General features: G+C 46.7%; 1 protein-coding gene across 1 annotated transcript in view; it reads right to left on the bottom strand.

The window, feature by feature from the left end:
* Positions 1–2,087: 2,087 nt before the first annotated feature.
* The window catches only part of LOC146809146 (IgGFc-binding protein-like), a 790,095-nt gene continuing 769,403 nt past the window's right edge, over positions 2,088–22,779 (bottom strand). Inside the window, exon 20 of the mRNA XM_085614833.1 lies at positions 2,088–2,383. Within this exon, the coding sequence (XP_085470959.1) occupies positions 2,299–2,383 (85 nt within the window). The 3' untranslated portion in view covers positions 2,088–2,298. The remainder of the gene's footprint in view (positions 2,384–22,779) is intronic.

Below are 22,779 nucleotides of genomic sequence, written 5' to 3'. Positions count from 1 at the left end.
ATTTGGCTAAAGCAAACAGTCATGGCCTTATCTGAAGTGGATCAAGAAGAAATATCCCATTGTAAAGGCTCTTCATGCAGTGGAATAGGATCCCTCAGTGTTGGGTGCCTTGTTTCTGACCTTTTGTCTTTAAATGCATTAATGCTGATCCTTGTTCCCTTTCTTAAGAGTCTTTGCATCATCCTCGGCCTTGTTTTTTCTGTGGTTTTTGGGTCTGTCCTTCGCAGGTGGTGTTGGAGTCGGGCTGAGGCTCATGAGGAAGAGGAACAGAGAAAGTACACCTCCATGATTTACACTTTTTGCTCGATTTCTAGATACCACCCCTCAAAGCTGATGGAGATAAGGGTGACACTCTCTGCTATTTGTGGCTCTCATTGGTGGCAGATCGCAACTGTGATTATTACCAGAACTTTGAGAGGATATGTCTGGAGTTTGAGTACCTCAGAGCTGAATGCTTTGATGAAGTGTGCTTCAACCTTGCATTCCTGAATGCCAACCAGGAGTGGGAACGCCTTTGATGAAAAGGAGGGTGTAGAGGCCCTAAGGTGGTGGGTGTGAGATGAGGAGAAACAAGTCTTCCCGCTGGTGCTTGTGGACCGCCTAAATGGCATTGTCTGAACATAAGGTGCTCACCCTTTATGTACCTGAGCCATCAGGAAGAGCATCTCAAATTAGAATGAGAGTCCTGAAGGGGGATGAGTTTGAGTTCATCCTTCTATGATTTTTTTTCTAACCACAAGAGCACAATCTGTCGACAATAACAGACATGGTGGGCCAATGAGAGGACTGAGAAAAGTTCAGCATAAAAGAAAAACAAAATAAGGCAACTACCTCGGCAAAAATGAAAGCATTGTGAAAGCACAGCCTCCAATAGAACTCCTAACAAACATGAAGCCAAGAAAGAGCCTTAAGAAGGCAGCAGTGACTAGGGATCTTTCTAAAAACTACAAGAAATGAGTTGACTCATGGGATAGCTGCCCGTGCAACACTTTTGCGCAGCGTGATAATGTGCCACGTTGTGCCATATCACTTTGTAAATCCCAGCGCTACATTATACCTGCGTCAGGTATAATGTATGCTGGGTGGGCGTTCCCCAGCAAGAAAGCCTCATAGAAGTGGTGCAGTGAAATCTATCAGATTTCACTGCACCACTTCTAAGATGCCACTGCTTCAAAACCTTATGTCTGCCTCACAGCAAGCGTCAGGGTGAGGCAGTGCAATGAATATGGGTGTCCCCCATGCATTGCTGGAGTTACCTCATTCTTACGACAAAACTCCAGCAATGCGTCAGGATCCCTGACCCATCTGTCAATCCTTGCGACATAGAGCGCAGTACTGTAAAAACAACGCATCCATGGTGTTTCAGGGAGGGCGCACTGAAAAGTGTTGAATCGCTGGTTTCCCACAGTGATGCTACACGTTTCATAAATGGCGCCCTCAGTGTTTAGCACTGTGTAAATTGGAGTACTTGTTGGAAAAAATGGAAAACAGTGTTTTTTTTAGTTAAATGTACTGTGCATACATCTTAGCTATCTGAATGGAATATTTAGAAAATGTTGCCATCTGCAGCCCAGTTTCCTTTTATTTTCATAGCTTTTTTCATAGGTATAATAAAAAATTCTGCGGGCTTGGATGTGCATGGAGATAGTCTTCTGTTAATGCATTCTGATAGACTGTCCTTGACAGGGAACCAGAAGTGCAGGTAAGCTTTTCTTCCTTATACCGGTGGTAATTGCCCAGGCAAAACATTACGCTCAGGGTACATATGCATGTGCAACAGGCACCCATGCCACTCGAGTGCGTTGTTCTCAATTATTTGGATCACAGCAAAAACACACCTCATACCTTGGGCCCAGGTCATATGCTGTGGGGTGTTTTAGCAGCTGTTTATAGTAGCTAAGTAGTCCTCAATATTGTTTACATGTTTTAAAAATAGGGATATATTAGGTTTAGTGACATTTAAAACAATCGAGAAATGGAAACTTGCGTGAGATTTTGTTCTCTACTTTTATTTGATAGGGTAGTATGTCTGACACGATTCACCAAGTATAGAACCCAGTCTTGAAACTATGTCAAAAATACAGAAAAATGTATAAACACAAGCATGTGCCAAAAGAGTTTAATGAAGTGGAAATCCAGGAAAAGGAATGCTCACATTGCATTTCAAATGAGAAGAATACAGTTTATTTCAAATCAGAGGATGTCTTAACAGCGATTATGCAGCATGCTTGGTTGGAAGGAACGTTCTTACTGTTGAAAAATTGCCACCAAAACAAAAAATCGAGTTAGACAGAAGACCTATAGAAGATACTGCTCCCAAACCATTATGAATGGTCTCAGGTAAATAGAAAGTGCTTCGGAAGCCGAGAAGTCAAGTTTAGAGCTGAAAAGAAAAAGAGTGAAAAGAAAAGATAAGTTTTGTTCTTTCCCACACAAGTATGTTCCCATCCATTTCCCTATCGCGATACAATATGACATTTACTTGCAATGTTTGCACATAAAAAATAACAAATGAACATATGTAGAAGTACCTCTTTATCACATCTTGATAAAACATCGGTAATGGTACTACGGATGGTACACTGGCCGAGCTGGCATGGAGGGGCCATGACTCACAAGAGGAAAAACCTTGAGTGAGTCATAGTTCCCTTCCCCCAACAATAGTAATAAATAGCATATTAGCTGTGTTTATCTGCATATATGGTTACAAAAAATATATTTATTGAAAACCAGGATGAAAGGTATTACATTTGTGTAGTATAACTCCTGCGATAGATGCTCAAATCTGTGAAAAAGTAAACCATGTTTTTATGTCGTCACACTATACTGTGGTAATATACGTGAATTTTACTTTGGCACTGTAATTATAAATTGTGTTTGTTAGTACAGTTGTTCTATGCATTATTTAGAAAACAAAATATATATACATATACACACACACACACATATATCAATTCAGCTTGGTGGGAATGGAGACAACAGCCAAATAATGGGACTTAACACTAACACGGTAAATTTGTCTTACTTTCCCCTCACCCAAACCCATGTAGGTGTGCTTTCTTTTTGCGATCCCTGGCAGTCTTGCAGCGGTCTGAGGCCCCTAATATGTTGGTGATGCCGCTGCAGCACCGCCAAGCATATTAGCAGTGTCCTCACCGCCACAGTTTTCATGATGGTGAGCCCGGCATAAAAGTATGGCAGTGAGGAAACAAAGGGGTCCCATGGTGGTTCGACTGCACTACTTGTAATAGGGCGGTCAGACCACTGGTGCGGCAGTAGCCACACCACCGCGTGGGTTTGGCGGTCCATCGTACCACCAAACTCAAAAGGCCCTTAAATTACATGGTTTGAGTTGAAAAACAATATGGTGTCCCCCACAAGTGATCTGTCTTATGAAACATCTTCACTGTGTTTTGGCGATATTGATCAATTACACATGCTTTGTGATCTTGACAAAATCCCTAAGTGTCCTGAGGATGGGATCCTCAATTTGTTAAATTTAAAGATCCCGCTTGATTTAAACTGCCCTTCTGGGTTTCGCCCCAAATCTGTGTTTACTGCTGATTTGCACTTTGACAGTATCAACGTCTTTGAGAAGGAAGTCCTCAGGGATTTCAAGAATTTTAGGTTAGGGTGTTGTAACAAATCTCTTAATCTGACACCATCTTAGAGTAGGCCCTTACAGAATTACAGAGAAGAGATGACATTGTGATTCATAACTCTGAGAAGGAAAGCAACATTGTTGTTTTGTCCAAAGATAAGTATTTAGCGGAAGGCTATAGACAGTTGTCAGACGGGGCCTGCTACACGCCATGAAGGAAATCTGACATTGATGCGGCCAATAGGACATACTGGGAAAGCTGATGAATTAGCCCGACAAAGTGTTACTTGAATATACATTTCTCCTTAATAAACACCCAAAAATCCCATTATTGAATCTATTCCCAAAAATACACAACGACCCCACCAATCCACCAGGACGCCCCATTGTCTCTTACATGGATTGGCTTTTAGAAAACACTTCAAGGTATGTAGATTACTTCTTGCAGTCTAGGGGTATATCCCTTCCATCATATGTGAGAGACAGTGAAGATTTTCTTAGAATGATTGTGGGCATTGGCTGGGAAGATGCTTTTCCCTGATGGGCCTTGATGTTAGTAGTTTATATACTTGCATTCCCAATGATATGGATCTTAAGGCATGTCACTATTTCCTTGAAAGGAACATCATTGCTCTTTTTTGCTGTATAATGAGATGATTCTTGACATGGTTAACTTTTGCGGAACAATTTCCTTATATTTGATGGAAACTATTATCATCAAACCCAGGATACCGCAATGGCGACTTGTTTCACCCCCAGTTACGCATGTCTGTACATAGGCTGGTGGTGCTGGGGAACGTTACATTGATGACATATTTGTCATTTACAAGGGATCTGAGAAACAAGCTATGGAGTTTGTTAAGGATCTTAACAACAATGACTTGAATTTGAGTTTCACAAGCCATATTGACAGGGTCTCACTAGAATTTCTAGATCTGAAATTAGAAATTTTTCAATTCACACATAAATAGCAAACTGTTCCGGAAGGAAAACGCAGCCAATAGTGTGTTGCATGCCACCAGTAGCCTGAAACGCAATATTACGTATGGGGAGCTTATTAGAGGCAGACGGAATTCTAGTAGTGATACAGCTTTTGAAGAAAAAAAAAATTGTGATTCTACATAGATTTTTTTGCAGAGGGGGTACGACTGCAAAACACTTACTGCAGCTGTGAAAAGGTAGATGGGATTAGGAGGGAAAACCTTCTGGTGGCCCAGAGGGGGGTATATGAGGAAAGAGAAGACGTCTGATTCTTTACTATCTTCAGCAAACATGCTCACAACATAAGGGATATTTTGAACAAACATTGGCCTGCACTTCATACTGAAGATGCTATATCGAAGTATGTGCCAATGTAACCTTGCATTACTTTCAGAAGAAGTCAGGATCTGAAGGACATGCTGTGTAGAAACAGGGTTACTAAAACCCATGATGCAATTGGCCGGAACGCACACCTGGTTTCGTACCATGTTTTAATTTCAAAGCTTGCAAGTCCAGCAAGAAGGTACAATATTTCAGTAAGTCAGATACAAGGAAGGAGGTTCTAATTCAGAAAGGACTGTTGTGCAGCTCAGAATTCTGCATATATGCATTGAGATGTCTTTGCAATTTGTTTGTTATTGCAGTGCTAAGCATATGGCTACGAAACGTGTCCTCAAACATATGAGGGCCATTACTCATCAGGATAAACAATATCCAGTTGCTAGACACTTTAAAGAACATCATTCTAGCAACACTAGCCTCTTGCAATTTCTTATGTTCGATCAAGTTCCTCATACCATCAGTGCGGGGGCGGTGAAAGGGTGTTGTCACTATGTATGTTGGAATATATTATCAGATTCAGCACATTGCATCCTGCATGATTGAATATGGATGTAGAGTTTGCTGTCCATTTAGGTTAAAATATGAAATTACTGGTTTTCTCTATTGGCAATCTCTGATGTTTTGATATATTGTGCCAGATGCTGAAGATCTGGGCTTTTACTTGTTTTTATCATTTTTCATGCAAGTGACTGCGGAGACACAACTTAACATATGAGCTAAGGATACCACCTTGTTATTTTGCATGAGTCCATTTTTGCATGTATTTTAGTTTATTGTTTTATTAAAAGGGGCATGTATAATATATGCATGGATGCTACATTAAGCTATAGTAGGCTATATTATATTATCAAGCCTTTTTTGTGCACTCTTATTTTCCTGCCCTTTGTGATTAGTTGGGTATTTCGATTGTACTTGGGGCATTAGGCAACTTGGTCTCTATTTTGGGACAATAGTCAACTGTAGCGTAGACTATGGGGTTATGAGTCACACAAACAGGAAATTTCCCATAGTGTTTGGTAACATTTGAGCATTTACATGACTATGATTGCCCTTTTAAGAGCGTATTTTTGGGTTATTTCAGTGGAAGAAGTATACTTTGTGGGATATGATGCATGCAGTTTTACAAAATGATGTTTGGTTATTTGATGATGTACCCTTCATTGTCATATTACACACATGATCTGCCCCCTCTGTCTCATATGTACAGTCTGTTATAGGAATGAACTTATTACCCTTGAACCCCATTTAATATTTGATGTATGGACTTGATTTCCTAGTTTGCAGGCATGCCTTCAGCCTAACATAATTTTGTATTTGGTTAAGTAACTGGTATTTCGTTATCATGGCTATACCTCAAGATGGCGCATGTAGTCATATACACTATATTGTGCTTTTTTTGTGTTTTTGCACAATGGTGTGGGTGTGTCTGTGGGTGTGTGAGAGGAAGAAGAAGAAGTACTTTATTTGTTGATTAATAAAAAATCAGTACAAACAAGGATAAAAACACTTTGGATTGTGACAGGAACTTGATTATATTAATTCAATCTGACTAGTATCACATATTTAACCAACAAAACACATATACTACTTTATGTTGAGAAAATATCAAGGTACTTTGTGGATCAATTCCATATTTCACACCAGTCGCAGAAAACATCATTTCAAATTAATGCTAAAATGTTCTCAATAAAACGCCATTTTTTAAAATTCATACTTTAAAACACCATGGTTAAAGTGCAATAGGTAAAGTGCACTAGTGCAGTGTCTTACATCTAGCAGCAATAATGAAAGTGCACTTTATTATACCAATATGATCGGTCTAATATTGCATCTTTAAAGACCAAAAACACATATAATACATTTTGTTGCGAGTAATATCGAGGTACATTTTAAAATGGTTTAAATATTTCGCACCTATCACGAAAGACATTACTCTAAGTGGATGTTAAGAATGTTCTCAATGCAACTACCTGCTGTACCCCCAAATTTAAAATACATACTTAAGAGTACCAAAATTAAGGTGCAATACATAAAGTGTACCTGTGCAGTGTCTTACAACTAGCAGCAAAAGTTAAGGAGCACTTGTACAAAGTCTTTCATTTAGCAGCAATAGTTAAAGTGCAATTGTGCAGTGTCTTACATCTAACAGCATTCTAAAAAGTAAATTTGGATGAATAATTTCTCCTTGTCAAACCAGGCCCACACTAAGTGAATAATTGATTTGGTATTGGGTTTTTACCCAGTTACTACTGGCAATTAAAATCTTGTAAAACTTCGGTTTCTAAGCCATACACAGAACTTCAAGAACAATTTATGGGATTGCAAATTTCCATTTAACATTTTTAAGACTAACAATATTATCCTGTAAAACCAATCATTAATTATCTTGGCATGCATCTAAAGTCAGGTGTCACGGGGGCATGGTTAAGATGGCGGCGTGATAGGACGTGTGTCCTTATCCCTTCGGTGCCGCCAGCTATAAGCGTTGTGTTATCACCCTCACGGGAGCCCATCCCAGCCTACCGTCTGCAGCCTCTGCGCCTGTGGATGCCCTGACCCCGTCGACGAGCTTCTTTTGCTGTCTCTGGGTAAATTTTCACTGTTGTCCTGACTACCCGGCTCCGGCCTGGCTCGGAGGGCCTAGTGGGGCCTCTTGCGGGGGCTGACCTGTGGAGCTTTTGCGTTCGGGGCTGCCCGGCGGAGGAGCTGGTGCTTGGCCCCCTTGGTGAGCGGCCCCGTGAGGGAAGGTGCGAGGTGTGGTGGCCACGGCGAGGCATTACGGCGGAGCGCCGTGTGGTCGCCGCCATCTTGGCTGATGTGATGCACCCCGTCGGCCGCCCTACAGAACATGGCGGCTGCCTGCAACGAGACTGGTGAAGGCGTGCGGCCACCACATCTGCGGAGTCCACGATCCTGGGAGGCATCGGCAGCTACTGCGGCTTGTTTGGGGAGGTGGCCGCTCCCGTGACATATCCGAGGTGACGTGCGGAGGGCCTGTGGTGCGGTGCCGGCTCTGGCGGAGAGGCTCGGTCAGCGGGTTGGCGGACGGCACTGTTGCTGCTGGCGGGGGGCTCCTGCCTCTGGTCGGTGTTAGGGCTGCCTCCTACTAAGGATCCTCTTCCCCTGGGTGCTTGACGAGGTGCGCTGCTGCAGTAGCAGTCTGACAGGGGGCGGATGGCCGGTGGAGTGTGGGGCCTATCCTGGATGGTGGGACCTGGGACTCTGGGCTCAGTGGTGACAGCCCAGCCCCACGGTGGCCTGTAAAGCCTCTGCTCCCGTGCAGTGCCGCCCCCCCGCAGTGGCAGTGTTTGCGGGGGTCGGCCCTTGCGGGGCCCACACGGAGTCTCCTGCCCTGAATAGGAGACGTATACGCATCTGAAGTGAGGGCCTGTGGTGCAGTACCGGCTCTGGGTGTGAGACTCGGTCCGCGGCGTGGCGGACTGCGCTGTTGCTTCTGGGGGAGGTTTCCGCTTTGGGTAAAGTGTCAGAACTGCCTTCTTCTATGGACCCTCGCCCCACCCTGAGTGCTTGGCGTGGGGCGCTGCTGCGGTTGCTGGCTGGTACAAAGCGGATGGTCCCGGTGGAGTGTGGGGCCTGCATTGGAAGGTGCGGCCTGTGACTCGGAGCGCCGCAGTGACGTCTAGACCACGAGCTGGCATGTACAGCCTCTGCTGCCACGCGGTACTGGCCTCTCGCAGTGGGAGTGTATGCGGAGATCGGCCTTTGCGGGTCCCATACTGAGCCTCCTGCCCCCGAATCGGAGTCCTCCTGGCAGTGGTCTGCTGCACGCCGGAGTGGGGTTGGATCTGGTGGTGGACTGCTTTCTATGCATCGGTACTGGCTTTCCACGTCATTGCACTGCGGACTGGCCTACTAATCCTGAAGGCTTCTCAGGTCCCATTTCTCTGTTGGTGGTTCTGCCCTGGGTGCTGTGAGGGAGTGGTGGGTATTTGGGTCCTCCCCCCCTGCAGCTCCTTTGACTATATCCGGAGTCTTGCGCATGCAGTTCTTGCTCTCGCTTTGATGGCAGTGGGGCTGTTGGCCCTCTTGGGCCCTGGAGATTAAGCCTGGCGATTTGCACCCTCCTGGACTGTGCGTTGATTTCGGGATAAGAGGGACCTGGTTGGTGGACGGCCTTGCCTACCTCACGGCCAGTTACTCTGCGTACTCTTCAATCTTGGAGTTGGCTCTGACCCGGCTCCGACGTGGGAATTGCTTCTGCTCTCTTGCTTGGCTGGGTCTTAGGCTGCCTGGCCCTAAAGGAGTTGATCTACTGTGGGTCTGAAGTGCTATCTCCTTCTGAACCATCTCGGGGGGTGCTTCGCGGCGGATCGAGCTGTGTTTGGTTCACGATGACGTCGGCCAGAGGTCGGAAAGAGAAACCCCTGAAAGACCTCTTGCAGAAAACATCGGGACATCCCGCCTCGCAGACAGACACTAAGATGCCACCTTCAGGAGATGACGATACGCCCGTGACCAAGGCTTTTATGGTCGAATTGTTTTCGGCCCTCAAAGAAGATATTCTAGACCTGCGCTCACAGCTTTCATCTGATTTAAAAGAAGTTTGGCGGGATGGCGATGCCATTGGGGACCGGGTGGCGATGCTGGAGGAGCACAACCTGGAATGAGAGGACGATTCGCATCAGCTTCAACAGGAAATGATTCTCCTCAGCGATCAGAATATGGATCTTCAGGCCCATGCGGAGGATTTGGAGAATCGCTCCAGGCGTAATAACATCCGAATTCGGGCGGTCCCTTGGAAAGGGGAAGGCGATGACCTCCGAGCTTAGCTTATGTCAGCGGGCTATTTAGTCACATCCTCGGTGATGATGGGGGTCAGGAACTCCAATTGGACTGAGCCCACAGGGTGGGACTCCCTCGTGGCGCTAAAGCTCCCCCCCGGATATCCTCGTTTGTGTGCATGATTTCCAGCTTAAGGAGTGTATCCACATTCGGGCGCGGGACCTTCACCCGGTGCAGTTTCAGGACCATCAGCCGGTGCTCTACCAGGTCTTGGCAGCCTCCACCTTGGTTAAGCGCAGAGAATTCAAGCCTATCACCAGCCATCTCCGAGAGCAGGGTATTCCTTACTCCTGGGGTCACCCGTTTTGCCTCATCGTCAAGTATCAGGGCAAACTCCTGCAGGTTCGCTCTCTAGAGGTTGCAGGTTGGAAGCTCGTCGCCCAGCTCTGAACCGGATTCAGAGGCTAGAAGGTTGGAGAGACATGCATCCCTCTCGTCGGTGTCGCAGGTGACGGACAGCACGGTCGTTCTTTGCACCTCTTAAGGTTAGGCACCCATCTGGGTTCAAGTGATGGTGCCGGAGGGAGGGCGCAGTCGAAATGTGCATAGTACCTTCGCTCCTGGCATACGGAGTGGTTGCCCTGTACTACTTGGTGTGCATGGGGAGTGTCCCACGTCCCCCTGAACGTTTGACCATCAAGATAAACTCTTGTTATACCTCTTGGCTCTCTGTTGCTTGTTTTCTTGCTTTTCTGTTCTCTAATGTTTTGGGCTGGGGTTTTTTGGGTACCTTTTTTGGGGGGGGACTTCACATCAGTTCATGGTCAGATTGGCGGGTATTTAGTTTATGTGAGATGTATGTTACTGCTTTTGATGTTAGCAGGCTAGGGTAGCCGTATGGCCTTTCACCCCCCGTCACTATGGTGGGTAGGGATCTGAAAATTGTGAGCCTGAATGTGTGGAAGCTAAATAATCCAGTTAAGCGGTTAGCAATCTTTTCCCTTTTATAGAATGCTGGGGGTGATATTTGTTCACTGCAAGAAACTCAACTTTTGCCTAAAGACACCAAGCGGATGCGAGACCGACGCTTCCCACAACAGTTTGGTCTTCGGGGTTGTCCAAGCGCAATGGGGTGGCGATCCTCTTTAGTGCACATTCACAATGCAAGTTAGTCTCCACGACAGCAGAGCTGAAGGGGCGGTTCTTGGCACTCAGAGTGCAGTGGGGGAGATATGCAGTATGGTTGGGTCCTTATATGCCCCGAATGAGCGACAAGAACCCTTTTTGCGCTTAGCCCTCTCTGAGGCTCTCGCTTCTCCTGATTCAGCGCTTCTGATTGGGGGTGACTTAAATGTGGTAATGGATCCGGAGTTAGACAGGTCGGGGCAGAGGACTAATCAGGCCGGGGCATTGTCGCGAGCTGGGAAACAATGGCTGTCTGATTGCGGGCTGTGTGATGTGTGGCGATTGCAAGAGCGCGACTATACGTACTTTTCAGCGGCACACAAAACATATGCGCTTCTTGACCACTTTCTAGCCTCTGCATCTCTTTTCCCTCATTTATGCGCCGTGGATATTGCCCCTCGCTCCCTGTCGGATCATGCCCTCATCTCAGTCCAGCTGCCGGCACGCTGCACGCGCCCTACTCCTCCGGGCTGGCGCCTTCGCTATTCCCTCCTCCACTCTGACGCTATTATTCAACGGATTCGGGACGTTATAAAGCATTATCTTGCTGAGAATGATCAGGGGGACACAACTCTCGAGTCGGTCTGGGAAGCCTTGAAGTTAGTAGTGCGGGATCTGAAAATTGTGAGCCTGAATGTGTGAGGGCTTGAGAAGGAGGTAAGTGAATTGGAGGTAGTTCACAAACGCACCGGGGCGCCGAGAATATGGAGGGAGTTGGAAACGCAGCGTCGTATGCTGAAACATTTGGATCTGGACAGGGCTGAGCATGCGCTCCTGCGGCTACGGCACAAATTCTACCTCAGTGGGGATAAATGTGGGAGGATGCTCGCACATAGATTGCGGGCGCAGGTGTCCGCAATTCCCGTCATACGTGGGCAGAATGCAGAGGAGCATACCACGGATGCCCTGATTGGTGATACCTTTCGTCAGTTTTACCAGCACCTTTATTCGAGAGAAAACACCCCTTGGCATGATCCACGGGAATATTTGGCCTTTGTAATATCACCCCCTTACTCAAATCGTCGGCTGACGACTTGGACTCCCCTATTCGCCTCGAGGAGGTAATTTCGGCAATAGCGCGGCTCAAATTGGCTAAGTCTCCGGGCCTGGATGGCTTTTCAGCCCTGTTTTACAAACAATTCTGTGCGGAGCAGGCTCCCCTCTTAACAAGGCTTTTGAACTCCTTTTTATAGACACTGGAGGGGTAACACCTTCCATGTCCGAGGCGTCCATTTCTGTAATTCTAAAGTCCGGGAAAGACCCAGCTGAGTGTGGGTCGTACAGACCGATTTCGCTCCTTAATATTGACGCAAAGTTGTTTGCGGGCGTGTTGGCCTCACGACTTAGTCCCCTCATGGACAACATAGTGGATACGGATCAGTCCGGCTTTATCCCGACAAGGCAGGGGGGGGATAATACTAAGAGACTATTACACCTTATCGATTTCATTCACCGATCGCTTACACCGGCCTTTTTGCTTTCGATAGACGCGGAGAAAGCGTTTGATCGGGTAGATTGGGGCTACTTATTCGCGGTGCTACGTAAATTCGGGTTCGGAGACAATTTCATACGTTGGGTTAGTTGTCTATATGTCTCTACCAGGGTGGCGGTGCGGTTCAATAGTTGCAAATCGTCCCTCTTCCCTATTGCCCGGGACACGCGGCAAGCCTGCCCCTTGTCTCCTCTCCTATGTGCGCTCTACATGGAGCCTTTCGCTCAATGCGTTCGTTCCAATCCTGACTTTGCGGGCCTGAAATTTGGTGCTGATGTTCATAAGTTTAGTATGTACGCTGATGATGTCATCCTCTCACTCACGCACCCCCGAACGACGCTGCGGCATCTGACTAGGGAGCTTTCTGCCTTTGGAAAGGTGACGGGGTTCAAGGTCAACTTCACAAAATCGCAAATCCTTAATATTTCTATTCCGGAGACTGAGATACAGGATCTCCAACAAGATTTTGAGTTCCAGTGGGTGTTCATGGATATTACATACCTGGGCATTCGGCTGACCTCTTCCATTACTAAGACGGCCGCTCTTAATTACTCTCTGTTGCTGGAGCAAACGGCCAAGGCGTTGGCGGCCTGGTCTCGTCTCAAGCTAGCGTGGTATGGCAGGTTGGCGGCAGTAAAGATGACGGTGTTACCGTGCATCCTCTACGTCTTCCAAATGCTTTCTTTGAGCCCGCCGCCAGGTGCACTTTGCAAATTACAAGGCCTTCTTAATAAGTTCTTATGGGATTACAAGAAACCGCGGCTCGCATTTGCGCATGTTGCCTCCCCGAAAGCGCAGGGAGGGCTCGGCTTCCCGGTAGTGGGCGCCTATTATCAGGCGTCATGTCTCTGTTTCATTAAGGAATGGAACAGGTCTCTTTCCAGTAAGCTGTGGAATTTTATGGATCAAATGGTGGCCGGTCAAAATATATGGCGGGAATTGTGGCTTCTGCAGCGGCATAGAGCGTGGGGGCTAACTCCTCTCCGGTTACCTCCCCGACTCTCAAAGTTTGGGATCGATTAGCAGGCCCGAGGGGATGGACTACTTTCCCTTCCCCTCTGTCCCCCATAGTAGACAACCCCGACTTTCAGCCAGGATGCGCATCCCAGACCTTCCAACGTTGGCGGGAGGAGGGGTGCAAAAGGGTGGGTGCCCTGTTTGATCGCGGGGAGGTGGTTCCCTTTCTTCAACTGCGTAGGGACTATGATTTGCTTGAATCCGAGGCCTTCCATTATTCACAGGTCGTACACTGGGTTACGCGGCCGGAGAATTTCCTTCTAATGTCTCGCCCCCTGACGGCCTTTGAAAAATGGCTTGGGTGTAAATCGAAGGATAGTAAGCTCATCTCTGAACTTTACGCCATGATCACGGTACAAGCCAAGAGACACCGCACAAAAGCGCAGGTCCGATGGGAAACTGACTTAGGGAGGCCCTTGTCGCACAAAGAGTGGGAACACATTTTTTATAGGGCGCACCATACGGCTTCTAACACGGCAGGGGCGGAATCTGCCTATAAGGTGGTTACTCACTGGTATTATACTCTAGTGCGCATTAAGAGTTGGGACAGCTCCAAGTCGCATCTCTGCTGGTGGGGGTGTGGGCTTGTTGGCACTCTGGTGCATTTACTTTGGCGCTGCCCCAAACTGGTGCGCTATTGGACAGCAGTCATTGATTACATTGATGCAGCATTTCAGATTACTTTGCCACGTACTCCCGAGTCTACCTTGTTGGGTTTCCCCCACCCTAAGTTTTTTCCGCTGAAATCATTAAACGGTAAGCGAATCGCTATGGCATTGCTGGCAGCGCGACAGGTGCTCCTAGCCCATTGGGGTTCGCTGACGATTCCTGACTCTCGGGATTGGATTCAGAAGCTTTGGCAACTCTTAGCAATGGAGCGGTTATCGCTGAGTGTGGATGGGAATGGCAAGGACTTTGCAAAACTGTGGGCTCCTTTCTTGCAGATACTTACCAGAGATATGAGAGAAGTCACGTGCCCGAAATATCTGCAAATTCTGCGTCTTATAACTTTAGAACTGCTTGGAGCATCCACGAACTGAATCACTGGTTAATTGCCCGATAATTGGTGACAAGAAGAATGATTTTACCAGCTTGAACTGATGCGGAGGGAGGGTGGGGGTGAGGGGAGGGAGGGGGGGTTGTTTTCTTATGTTCATGTTTTATAAAAAGTGGCACCTTTGCTAGGCGCCTTCTTGACTTACTACGGCTTGAACTTATCGCAAGGTCGTCCACAGGGATGTTGACCTAAACGCTGTGTCCTTTCAGTAGTGCCGCTCTGCCGGCAATATGATGTAGGCAGCTATGCTGTGTATTTGTTTTCTTGCAGCCTCGTAATAAAAATGATTGATTCTAAAGTCAGGTGTCACACTCTGAAAGTAGCTATTTTTCTGCGATAAGGACAAACTTTACAGACTGTGGGATCAGGCGGGGCATGTTCCCAGAGAGACACGTTATGATAGCTTGTCTACATGTTCTCACCCCTAATTCGTAAAAGATGTATATTAACAGTGCTTTCCTCTCTTCTAACAGCTGAGGACAAGTAGTTACAATACGCATAAAAGAGTAATTATAAAAACCACATAACCTACAGCTGTTTGTGGGCCAATTTAGTTCCCATGTAGGGATTCCATCCTTTTTGGGAAAGCTCCCAAATCGTAAAAACCTAAACCTGTCCCTTAAAGATGATTTTAAATGGGCTGTGAGATACGGATGTGGTTCTAATTTATTGAATGAGTTAATAACTGACCAGGAGTGACTCTTTTTAGCGAGCTTATCCTTGTCTAAAAGAATCAATAGAAAATAAGCTGATCGATTTATTGTCTGTTTAAACACCACTTTGCTCCTGACTACATCTTCAACGGGCGGAGACTTAAAATTATTTAAACTCTCCATTAAATAGACTCTCCAGCCCTTGGCATGCTCATACCTCGTTATCTCCTGCCAACATTGGTTTGCAAGAATACCCTGGTCTGAATAGAAAAAAGAATGTAACGATTTTAAAAAGGCAGATTGTCTCATCAGTTTGTCTTTACAGACCAAATTCCAATTTGACATTGGCATGCCCGATATACCTTGGAACCCTAAAAACAGATTTAAATCTTTTTATTTGTAGATCATCAAGGGTTTTAGTGTCTTTAACTCGAAAAATCATTGAAACATAAGCCAAAGATGGAATCAGCTTTGCTTTCATGACCTTGAGTAAATGCTCATGGTTTGGACATGCCAACGTATATCTCAACTTTCTAAAAGCAAAGGACAAGGCAGTAGCTTTTGCTTTTTGGTTAGTAAAATGCTGTTTAAAAGACAATTTGTTATCAAATATAATACCCAAATATTTATAGAATTTCACAGTTTCAATATGTAACCCATTAATCTTCCATACTCTCTTGTCTGATTTTGTACCATCAATTGTCATTTTTGTCTTATTTTTATTCATTTGTAAACCATTAGCAGATATATAGTTCTTGATGAATCAACTAATCTTCTTAGACCTATAGCAGTGTGACCTAACAGTATGGTATCATCTGCATACTGTAAATATTTGATATCTTGTCCTATGAAGGTAGGTGAGTCGGCATTGACATTTTTGAGATATAACGGTAAGTCTGCAGTAAAAGATTAAAAAGGCATGGTGCCAAGATGCAACCCTGTTTAAGACCACTTCTAGATTTCAAGTCAGCGAGTTGTACATCTACTGTCTCCGACTTTAACCTGAACCCACGTATTAGTATATAAGAGTTTGATCATGTTGAGCAGTTGATTTGGGATGCCCCATTCAGATAGCTTAGCCCAAAGTAAATTAAGGGGGACAGAATCAAAAGCGGCCTTATGGTCGATGAAACAAATATATAGCTTTTGCTTTCTATACTTTGCTCTTTTAGCCAATAAAGTCAGTAAGGTCAAGTTCGTGGACGTTGACTCGCCCCTTCGAAAGCCTGTTTGGAATGTTGGGATAAGATCTTCTGTGGAGGTCCATTCTTCCAGGTCATTCAGCAGACAGCTTGAGAAGATTTTTGCCTTCACGTCTGTTAGGACGATCAGCCAATAATTTGCTGGATTATCTTGTGGGCCACTTTTGGAAATCGGCTGTATTATGCTTCCCTGCCATGACTCTGGGACCATTTTAGTTTTAATAACGTCATCAAACAAAGTTGTTAAAATCTCTGACCAAAGAACACGCTTTGCTTTAAAGATTGAATTCAGGATTCTGTTGGGGCCTGGCGCACCATGCGATGTAATCCTGTTTATCGACATTTTTACTTGTTCTGATTGCAATACCTCATTGACTTGTGGCAGAACTTGAATGCGATACTGATCATTCCTGGGTGTTTCACCGTCTTCTCTGCTCAGCGAGCTTGACTTTTGATGAACTGTATTATTGTTAAACATTATATCTGAAGAGGCCCCATAAAGATTAAAAATAAAAGACGCCCAAGAGGATTCAGGGATATTAGCACTGCAATTTTTAGTTTTGCAGGCAAAATGCAGCTTAGTCCATATTCCCTCATAGTACGTATGTTTAACTTTTTTATAGGACCTTCTGAGCCATTTTGGTTTGCGAGATGCAAAATTTGAATCCTTATAATAACCAATGAGGGGTTCCTTATTCGTATTCCATGTTTCTTGAAACATTAAAACATCAACATCCGTAAAATAGGTTACTGTGTCTTGGTCCTCTCTTAGGATTTTCGGGCAGTTGGAGTTCCGAGAGCAAATGTTAAAAGGTTTTATTTCCTTGGTTGAACTTTTTTTTAAACAAGCTTTCTATTAAACAAAAAAACAAGGTCCAGAAACAAAGCAGACCCAGACATCCATATACAAATTATGCAAATGGCATAGTAGCTACATAACTCCTCAGCACATATCATACAATTACATATTGCGCAATCCAGCACGATACTAGATTTAACTCTCTGCTTAGCTCTTAGAGGATAATATGTACAACCCACCTCACGGTCCCCTTCACAGACCTCTATACAGTGTCCATGCCCCCCATATTTTCTCCCACTTGCGAGGGTATCGATGACTTTGATAGACCACCTGCTCCGCATTATGACACCAGTCCATATCGTATATCCATGCTGCCACTGTCGGGGGCTCTACCGCCCCCCACACTCAGGCAATATTCCTCCTGCCGACCCCCCCTTGCTAGGGCGAGCCAGAGCTTGGCCCACTGTGGCCATGTGATCTCTCCCGTGACATCCAGGATGTGCCATCTGGACTCCATTGGAACCTGCTCGCCCACTACAACCTCCATTATGCAGGTTAAACCCCTCCAATACTTCTGAATCCTGGGACAGGACCATAATATTATGGTTGAAAGACCCTTTCTCACCACACCCCCTAGCACACAGCTCGGATCCACAACCACTAATACGGAACTGTACCCTTCTCGAGGCATAAGATCTATGAAGGATGCGGAGTTGGACAAGCCTAAAGCGCGCTCTGATGGCTATTCCTCTGGGGCTCTGAAGGACCCCGGCCAGTCGTCATCTTCCAAAAGTCCCACATCAGATTTCCAGTCCTCCCTCAGGGAACCCATGCAATCCAGAGAGGTGTTTACCAGTTTTTTATAAGTAAGGGACACCGCTTTCTCAATCATGGGATCTAAGAGGATTCTATCCTCCAGGGGCAAATATTCTGGCATCACAGTCCCTTCTTTCAAATAACAATAGAGTGCCGAACGCAGTTGTCGATATCTAGGGAATTCACCTCCTCCAATTTGGAAGCCCTCCCGTAGGGCATTGAATGTCACCATTTTGCCTCCCTTCCAGACTTCACAGAGTACGTCAATGCCAATAAGGCTCCACTACTTGAAACCCTGGATACGTCGTACTTCTTTCAAAAAGTCTCCCTGCCATAGTGGAGTCTGCTCGGTGAGTTTCAACTCCCAGCCCACCATTTTAGTTGCCTTATGCCAAATGTCAATAACCGTCCTTGTATGTGTGCCCAATGCCAATCCTGTCTACCCTATATGCTGGTTCCTCAAGTGAGGAGAAGACCCATCCGTTGACATTGATGAGGTGTGCAGTCCAGTAATATTTCCTAATATCCGGAACTGCCAGCCCCCCTTCATACACCCCATTCTGGAGCTTCTTGAGCGCAATTCTGGGACTGCCCCCTCTCCATAATAACTCACGCAGCTCGGACTCAATCGCTTGAAAGAACGTTTCCTGGATCCGGTAAGGGGTGCTCTCGATGGCATACAGTAAGCGTGGAATGGCCATCATCTTAAAGAGAACAGTCCTGCGCATGAGGGAGAATGGAAGCCCCCGCCAGTACACCTGCAGATTCAATTGCGTGAACTCCTCCACAGACTTGCCTAAGTACTTGAACTTTTCTTGCAGTGTCAGCTCCGAGCATGCTGAAGTCAAGACTGGAGGGTCACCCGCCAGTGAGAAAACCAGGGATGTGTCCCAGTTAATGCTGTACCCAGAGTAGGAACTAAAAGACCGTATTATGTGAATGAGCCTATGGAATGCTTGTCGGGGCCTGTGTGCATAGAGAAGGATATCGTCCGCATACAGGTATATGCGCTCTTCCCAGCCCCCCTAAATCTATGCCCCTCACAACCGGGTCTCTTCTGATCCACGCCGCCAGTGGTTCCAGTGCCAGCACGAATAGCATCGGCGACAGCGGGCACTCCTGACGCATCCCCTTGTGTAGCGAAAAAGCCCTGGAAACAACTCCGTTGACCCTAACGGGTGCCATCGGAGCAGTGTATAACAGCCGGATCCACTTTTGCAGATTTGGGCCAATGCCAACCTTCTCCAAAACAGCAAGGAGGTAGGACCACTCGATGCTATAGAATGCCATCCTCGCATCCAGTGATAGGAAGGCGGCCGGTACATCTGGCTGCTTTTGGGTCATGTGCATGACTCCATATAAGCGTCACAGATTGAGTCTGGTGCTCCTATGTGGCATAAAGCCAGATTGATCTGGGTGGATCAGGGATTGTATGACAGGACTCAAATGGTTCACGATAATCTTGACTAGAACCTTGGCTTCAAAATTCAGAAGAGAAATAGGTCTGTAGGAGCTACAGAGGTTATGCGGTTTGCCTTTCTTGAGGAGGACCACTGTAGTCGCCATTCTCGTGTCCTGGAGTTGGCCCTCGTCAAATGCCTCTAAAACATTTCGAAGATATAAGGAGCTAGCTTGCCCGCCACACATTTAAACAACTCTGTGGGAAGCACATTCGGGCCCCCGATTAACCTGATTGCAGGTCTCACATGGCATTTTCTACTTCTTCCATATGAAAGTCAGAATCCAACACCTCCCTGTCCTCAGGCCCAAGGGTCGGTAGGGATTCAATGCAATCTGACTCCTCCCACATGGATTGAGATTGATAAACGTTTTCATTGTACTTGGCAAAGATTTCTGTCAGGTCTGCCTCTGTACCATCCTGTGTTCCCTCTATGGACCTAATCTCGGAAACCCAATTGCGACTCCTGTCTCTCCTTTCCAGCCATGCGATCAGTTTGCCTTATTGCACAGATCATAGATCTTTCTTTGTCTGGGAATCGCGTGAGCCCAAGCCGCGTTTTCTGCTATGTCCCGGACGGTTTTTTCCTTGAGTTTGAGAGTGTGTTTGAGCCCGCTAATGCCCCCAGGGTCAGCGCTTAGTGTTCGCTCCAGATTTACTATCTCATGCTCAAGCTCTTCACACTGGGTTCGTTTTTCTTTACGTTGAGCACCGCTCTCGCACTGTACAAAGCCCCTAGCCACCATCTTGTATGCTTCCCAGAGAATGCTGTCGGATCTCACAGAGCCGGCATTTTCGGTGAATTATTGTTCAGCGCGCTCCTCAAAGCGCTCTCGGAACTCCTGATCCCGAAACATGAAAGGATCCAGTCTTTGAGGAAGAGACAAGTACCGGTCCAGCCCGTGCAGCTATATTTCAACCGGTGAGTGGTCTGATATCCCACGCCCCTTGTGCCACCCTCCCTGGAAGAGACCTGCCGTGGTAGTGTGCGTAAAAATATTATCCAATCGTGCTCAACTGCCATGTGCTGCAGAGTGTAATGTCTTGTCCTGGGGTTATGGCACCTCCAAAGGTCCACCAGTCCCAGTGCTCGCGTGAATGGGTACAGTGGTCGGGGTCCCTGTACCGTGGGAGGGAGAACTTCCCCATCCACTTCCGGCTTCATTGTATCATTCATGTCTCTCCCTAGAAGCAAAGCTCCCTTCGGGAATTCCAGTATGAGTATGCTAAGGTCCGGGAATGTAATCTCGTGCAGTCGCGGGGGAATATGCACAGATTCACAGCCTGTCCCTTCCAAGTTCCTGACAAGGCCACGTAACGTCCCAAGTGGTCACACCATGTGCGCTGTATCACCATAAGTATTGCATTTTTAATGAGCATGGCCATGCCCCTGGACCATGATGTGAAACCAGCGTGTGCCTGTAGTATATATCCATATCTATTAAGGGCTAAGTAGTTATTGCCTTTAAGGTGTGTCTCTTGAAGTACACAATGTCCGGTGAGTGTCTAGGCAGATACTGTAAAACTATAGTGCATTTAATTTTGTCCCCCAGGCCACTCACATTCCAAGAAAGGATTGTCAGCTTTCTAATAGGTTGTGTAGCCATGCATCTAGCCTATGGTATCCAGCCCCACCCCAGCAATAAAAGACACACCCATTACGCGCAGCAGCTCCTGACCCATAGACACAAGTCTCAGCCACAATTGTTGAGGCGCCTGCCCTGAAGCAAGAACCATCAAACAAAAAACATACTGAATACAAAAAAAAACAACAATACCCCCCTCCCTCCAAACCCTGCCTTGTAGGTCTAGAACATCCCCACATCCCAAATAGCAGAGCGCCTGTTGCCCGAAAAAATAAATAACTAGTGTAGGGCTGACTGGCACCACCACTTAGAAACGCCGTCTCTCAGACCCATGATTCCACCCCACAACATGTAATGCAGCTGGAACACTCGTGACAGCGTCCCATTTGTCAGTGTCTCAAACTTTATGGTCCCTCGAGCCTTGTCACTTCACATTATTAGTCAATTTAGGTCTGTACCTTAAGTCCCTCAGATACCATGCAGCAGTTCACAGAAGAGAACCATTTCCCTTACTTTCCAGGATACATTGCTTCGCTCATGGGGCTCCCAGAACGGGAGCTTCTGGATCATGATTCTGACCTCACTCCCTCTCTGTGACGGGTCGGAGACTCGAGATTGCGGTAGCGACTCTAACGCCAGTCCATTTCTTTATGACGCCTGTTGGTTCAGGGGAGCCCCATCCAGCCATTTTTGAACCTCAGCAGGTGTGACAAAGAACAGGGATTTATCGTTGTCGAGGACCTTGAACTTGGCCGGGAAGAGCATCATATATTTTATCACCTTTTCTCCAAGAGCACGTTTCACCCCATCGAATGTGCGCCTCTCCTGCTGCACCTTTAAAGTGAAATCCGGGAAAAACCGTACGATTGAGTTCTCATAGGGGAGATCGCCTCGCACTCTAGCCGCCTGCAAAACGGCGTCTCTATCTCCGAAGTTCAGGATTCGAACTCTGATCGTCCAAGGGGAGGGCCCCGGCTTTGGCTTAGGGATCGGTGCCCTATGTGCTCTTTCAACCGAAAACAAGGTGGACAGCCTCTTTGGCTTAAGATGGTTCAATATGTGATCTTCCATGCTGGGACCCTTCGCACCTTCTGTCACTCCAACCACCCTGATGTTATTGCAGCGGGCCCTCCCTTCCTGATCATCCACCCTCAAGGCCATCAGCTTATGTTGGTGCGCCAACTTTTGCACGCGTTCTAGTTTTCGCGTCACAGATTGAAGCTCCCCTATGTTCTCCTCAGCCGATGTGACCCGCTCTGAAGTCTTGCGCTTGTCTGCTCTCATCAACTTCATTTCAATTGTGACCTTGTCATTTTTTGTCTCCAGGGTCGTACCCAAGGATTGGATAGCCAGCATAATTGATCCCAGGGATGGCTCCTCTCTGGCCATGTTGTTGCCAGACACCCCAACCTCGGATGGAAGTTTGCGCGGGACAGATATTTTTCCAGTTTATTAGATTACACAGCAGCAGGGTCCCCCTTTGGTTTGGTTATGATTGGGTTTGCGCTGTTTGAATTTGCAGATGCACTTCACCACAAGCCAGTTCCCTTCCTCCCAGTCACCACGGAGTCCGTCACTGGCTAGTCACCTGGTAGTAGGGGCACTCCCAGAAGAGACCAAGGCACCTCTGACCCACAGCGCACAGCAGGGCTGGCCCACTCCGTACCACCACCGCAGGCCTGCCGATGACCTCAAGGTAATGCAGGAGCGCACGTCAGTTGATATGGCTACCCCTCTCATGCCTCGAGGAGTGCCAGAGCACCCTGCCTTCAGTTCACGTAGACACTACAGAGAAGGCATCACTGTAATGAGATCTCCGAGCAGTCGTAAATAGGGCCCTGCGCAG

This window comes from Triturus cristatus, chromosome 7, assembly GCF_964204655.1.
Source record: "Triturus cristatus chromosome 7, aTriCri1.1, whole genome shotgun sequence".
Taxonomy (NCBI): domain Eukaryota; kingdom Metazoa; phylum Chordata; class Amphibia; order Caudata; family Salamandridae; genus Triturus; species Triturus cristatus.
The sequence above is the reverse complement of the archived record's forward strand: the minus strand, read 5'-3'. Positions and strand labels throughout refer to the sequence as shown.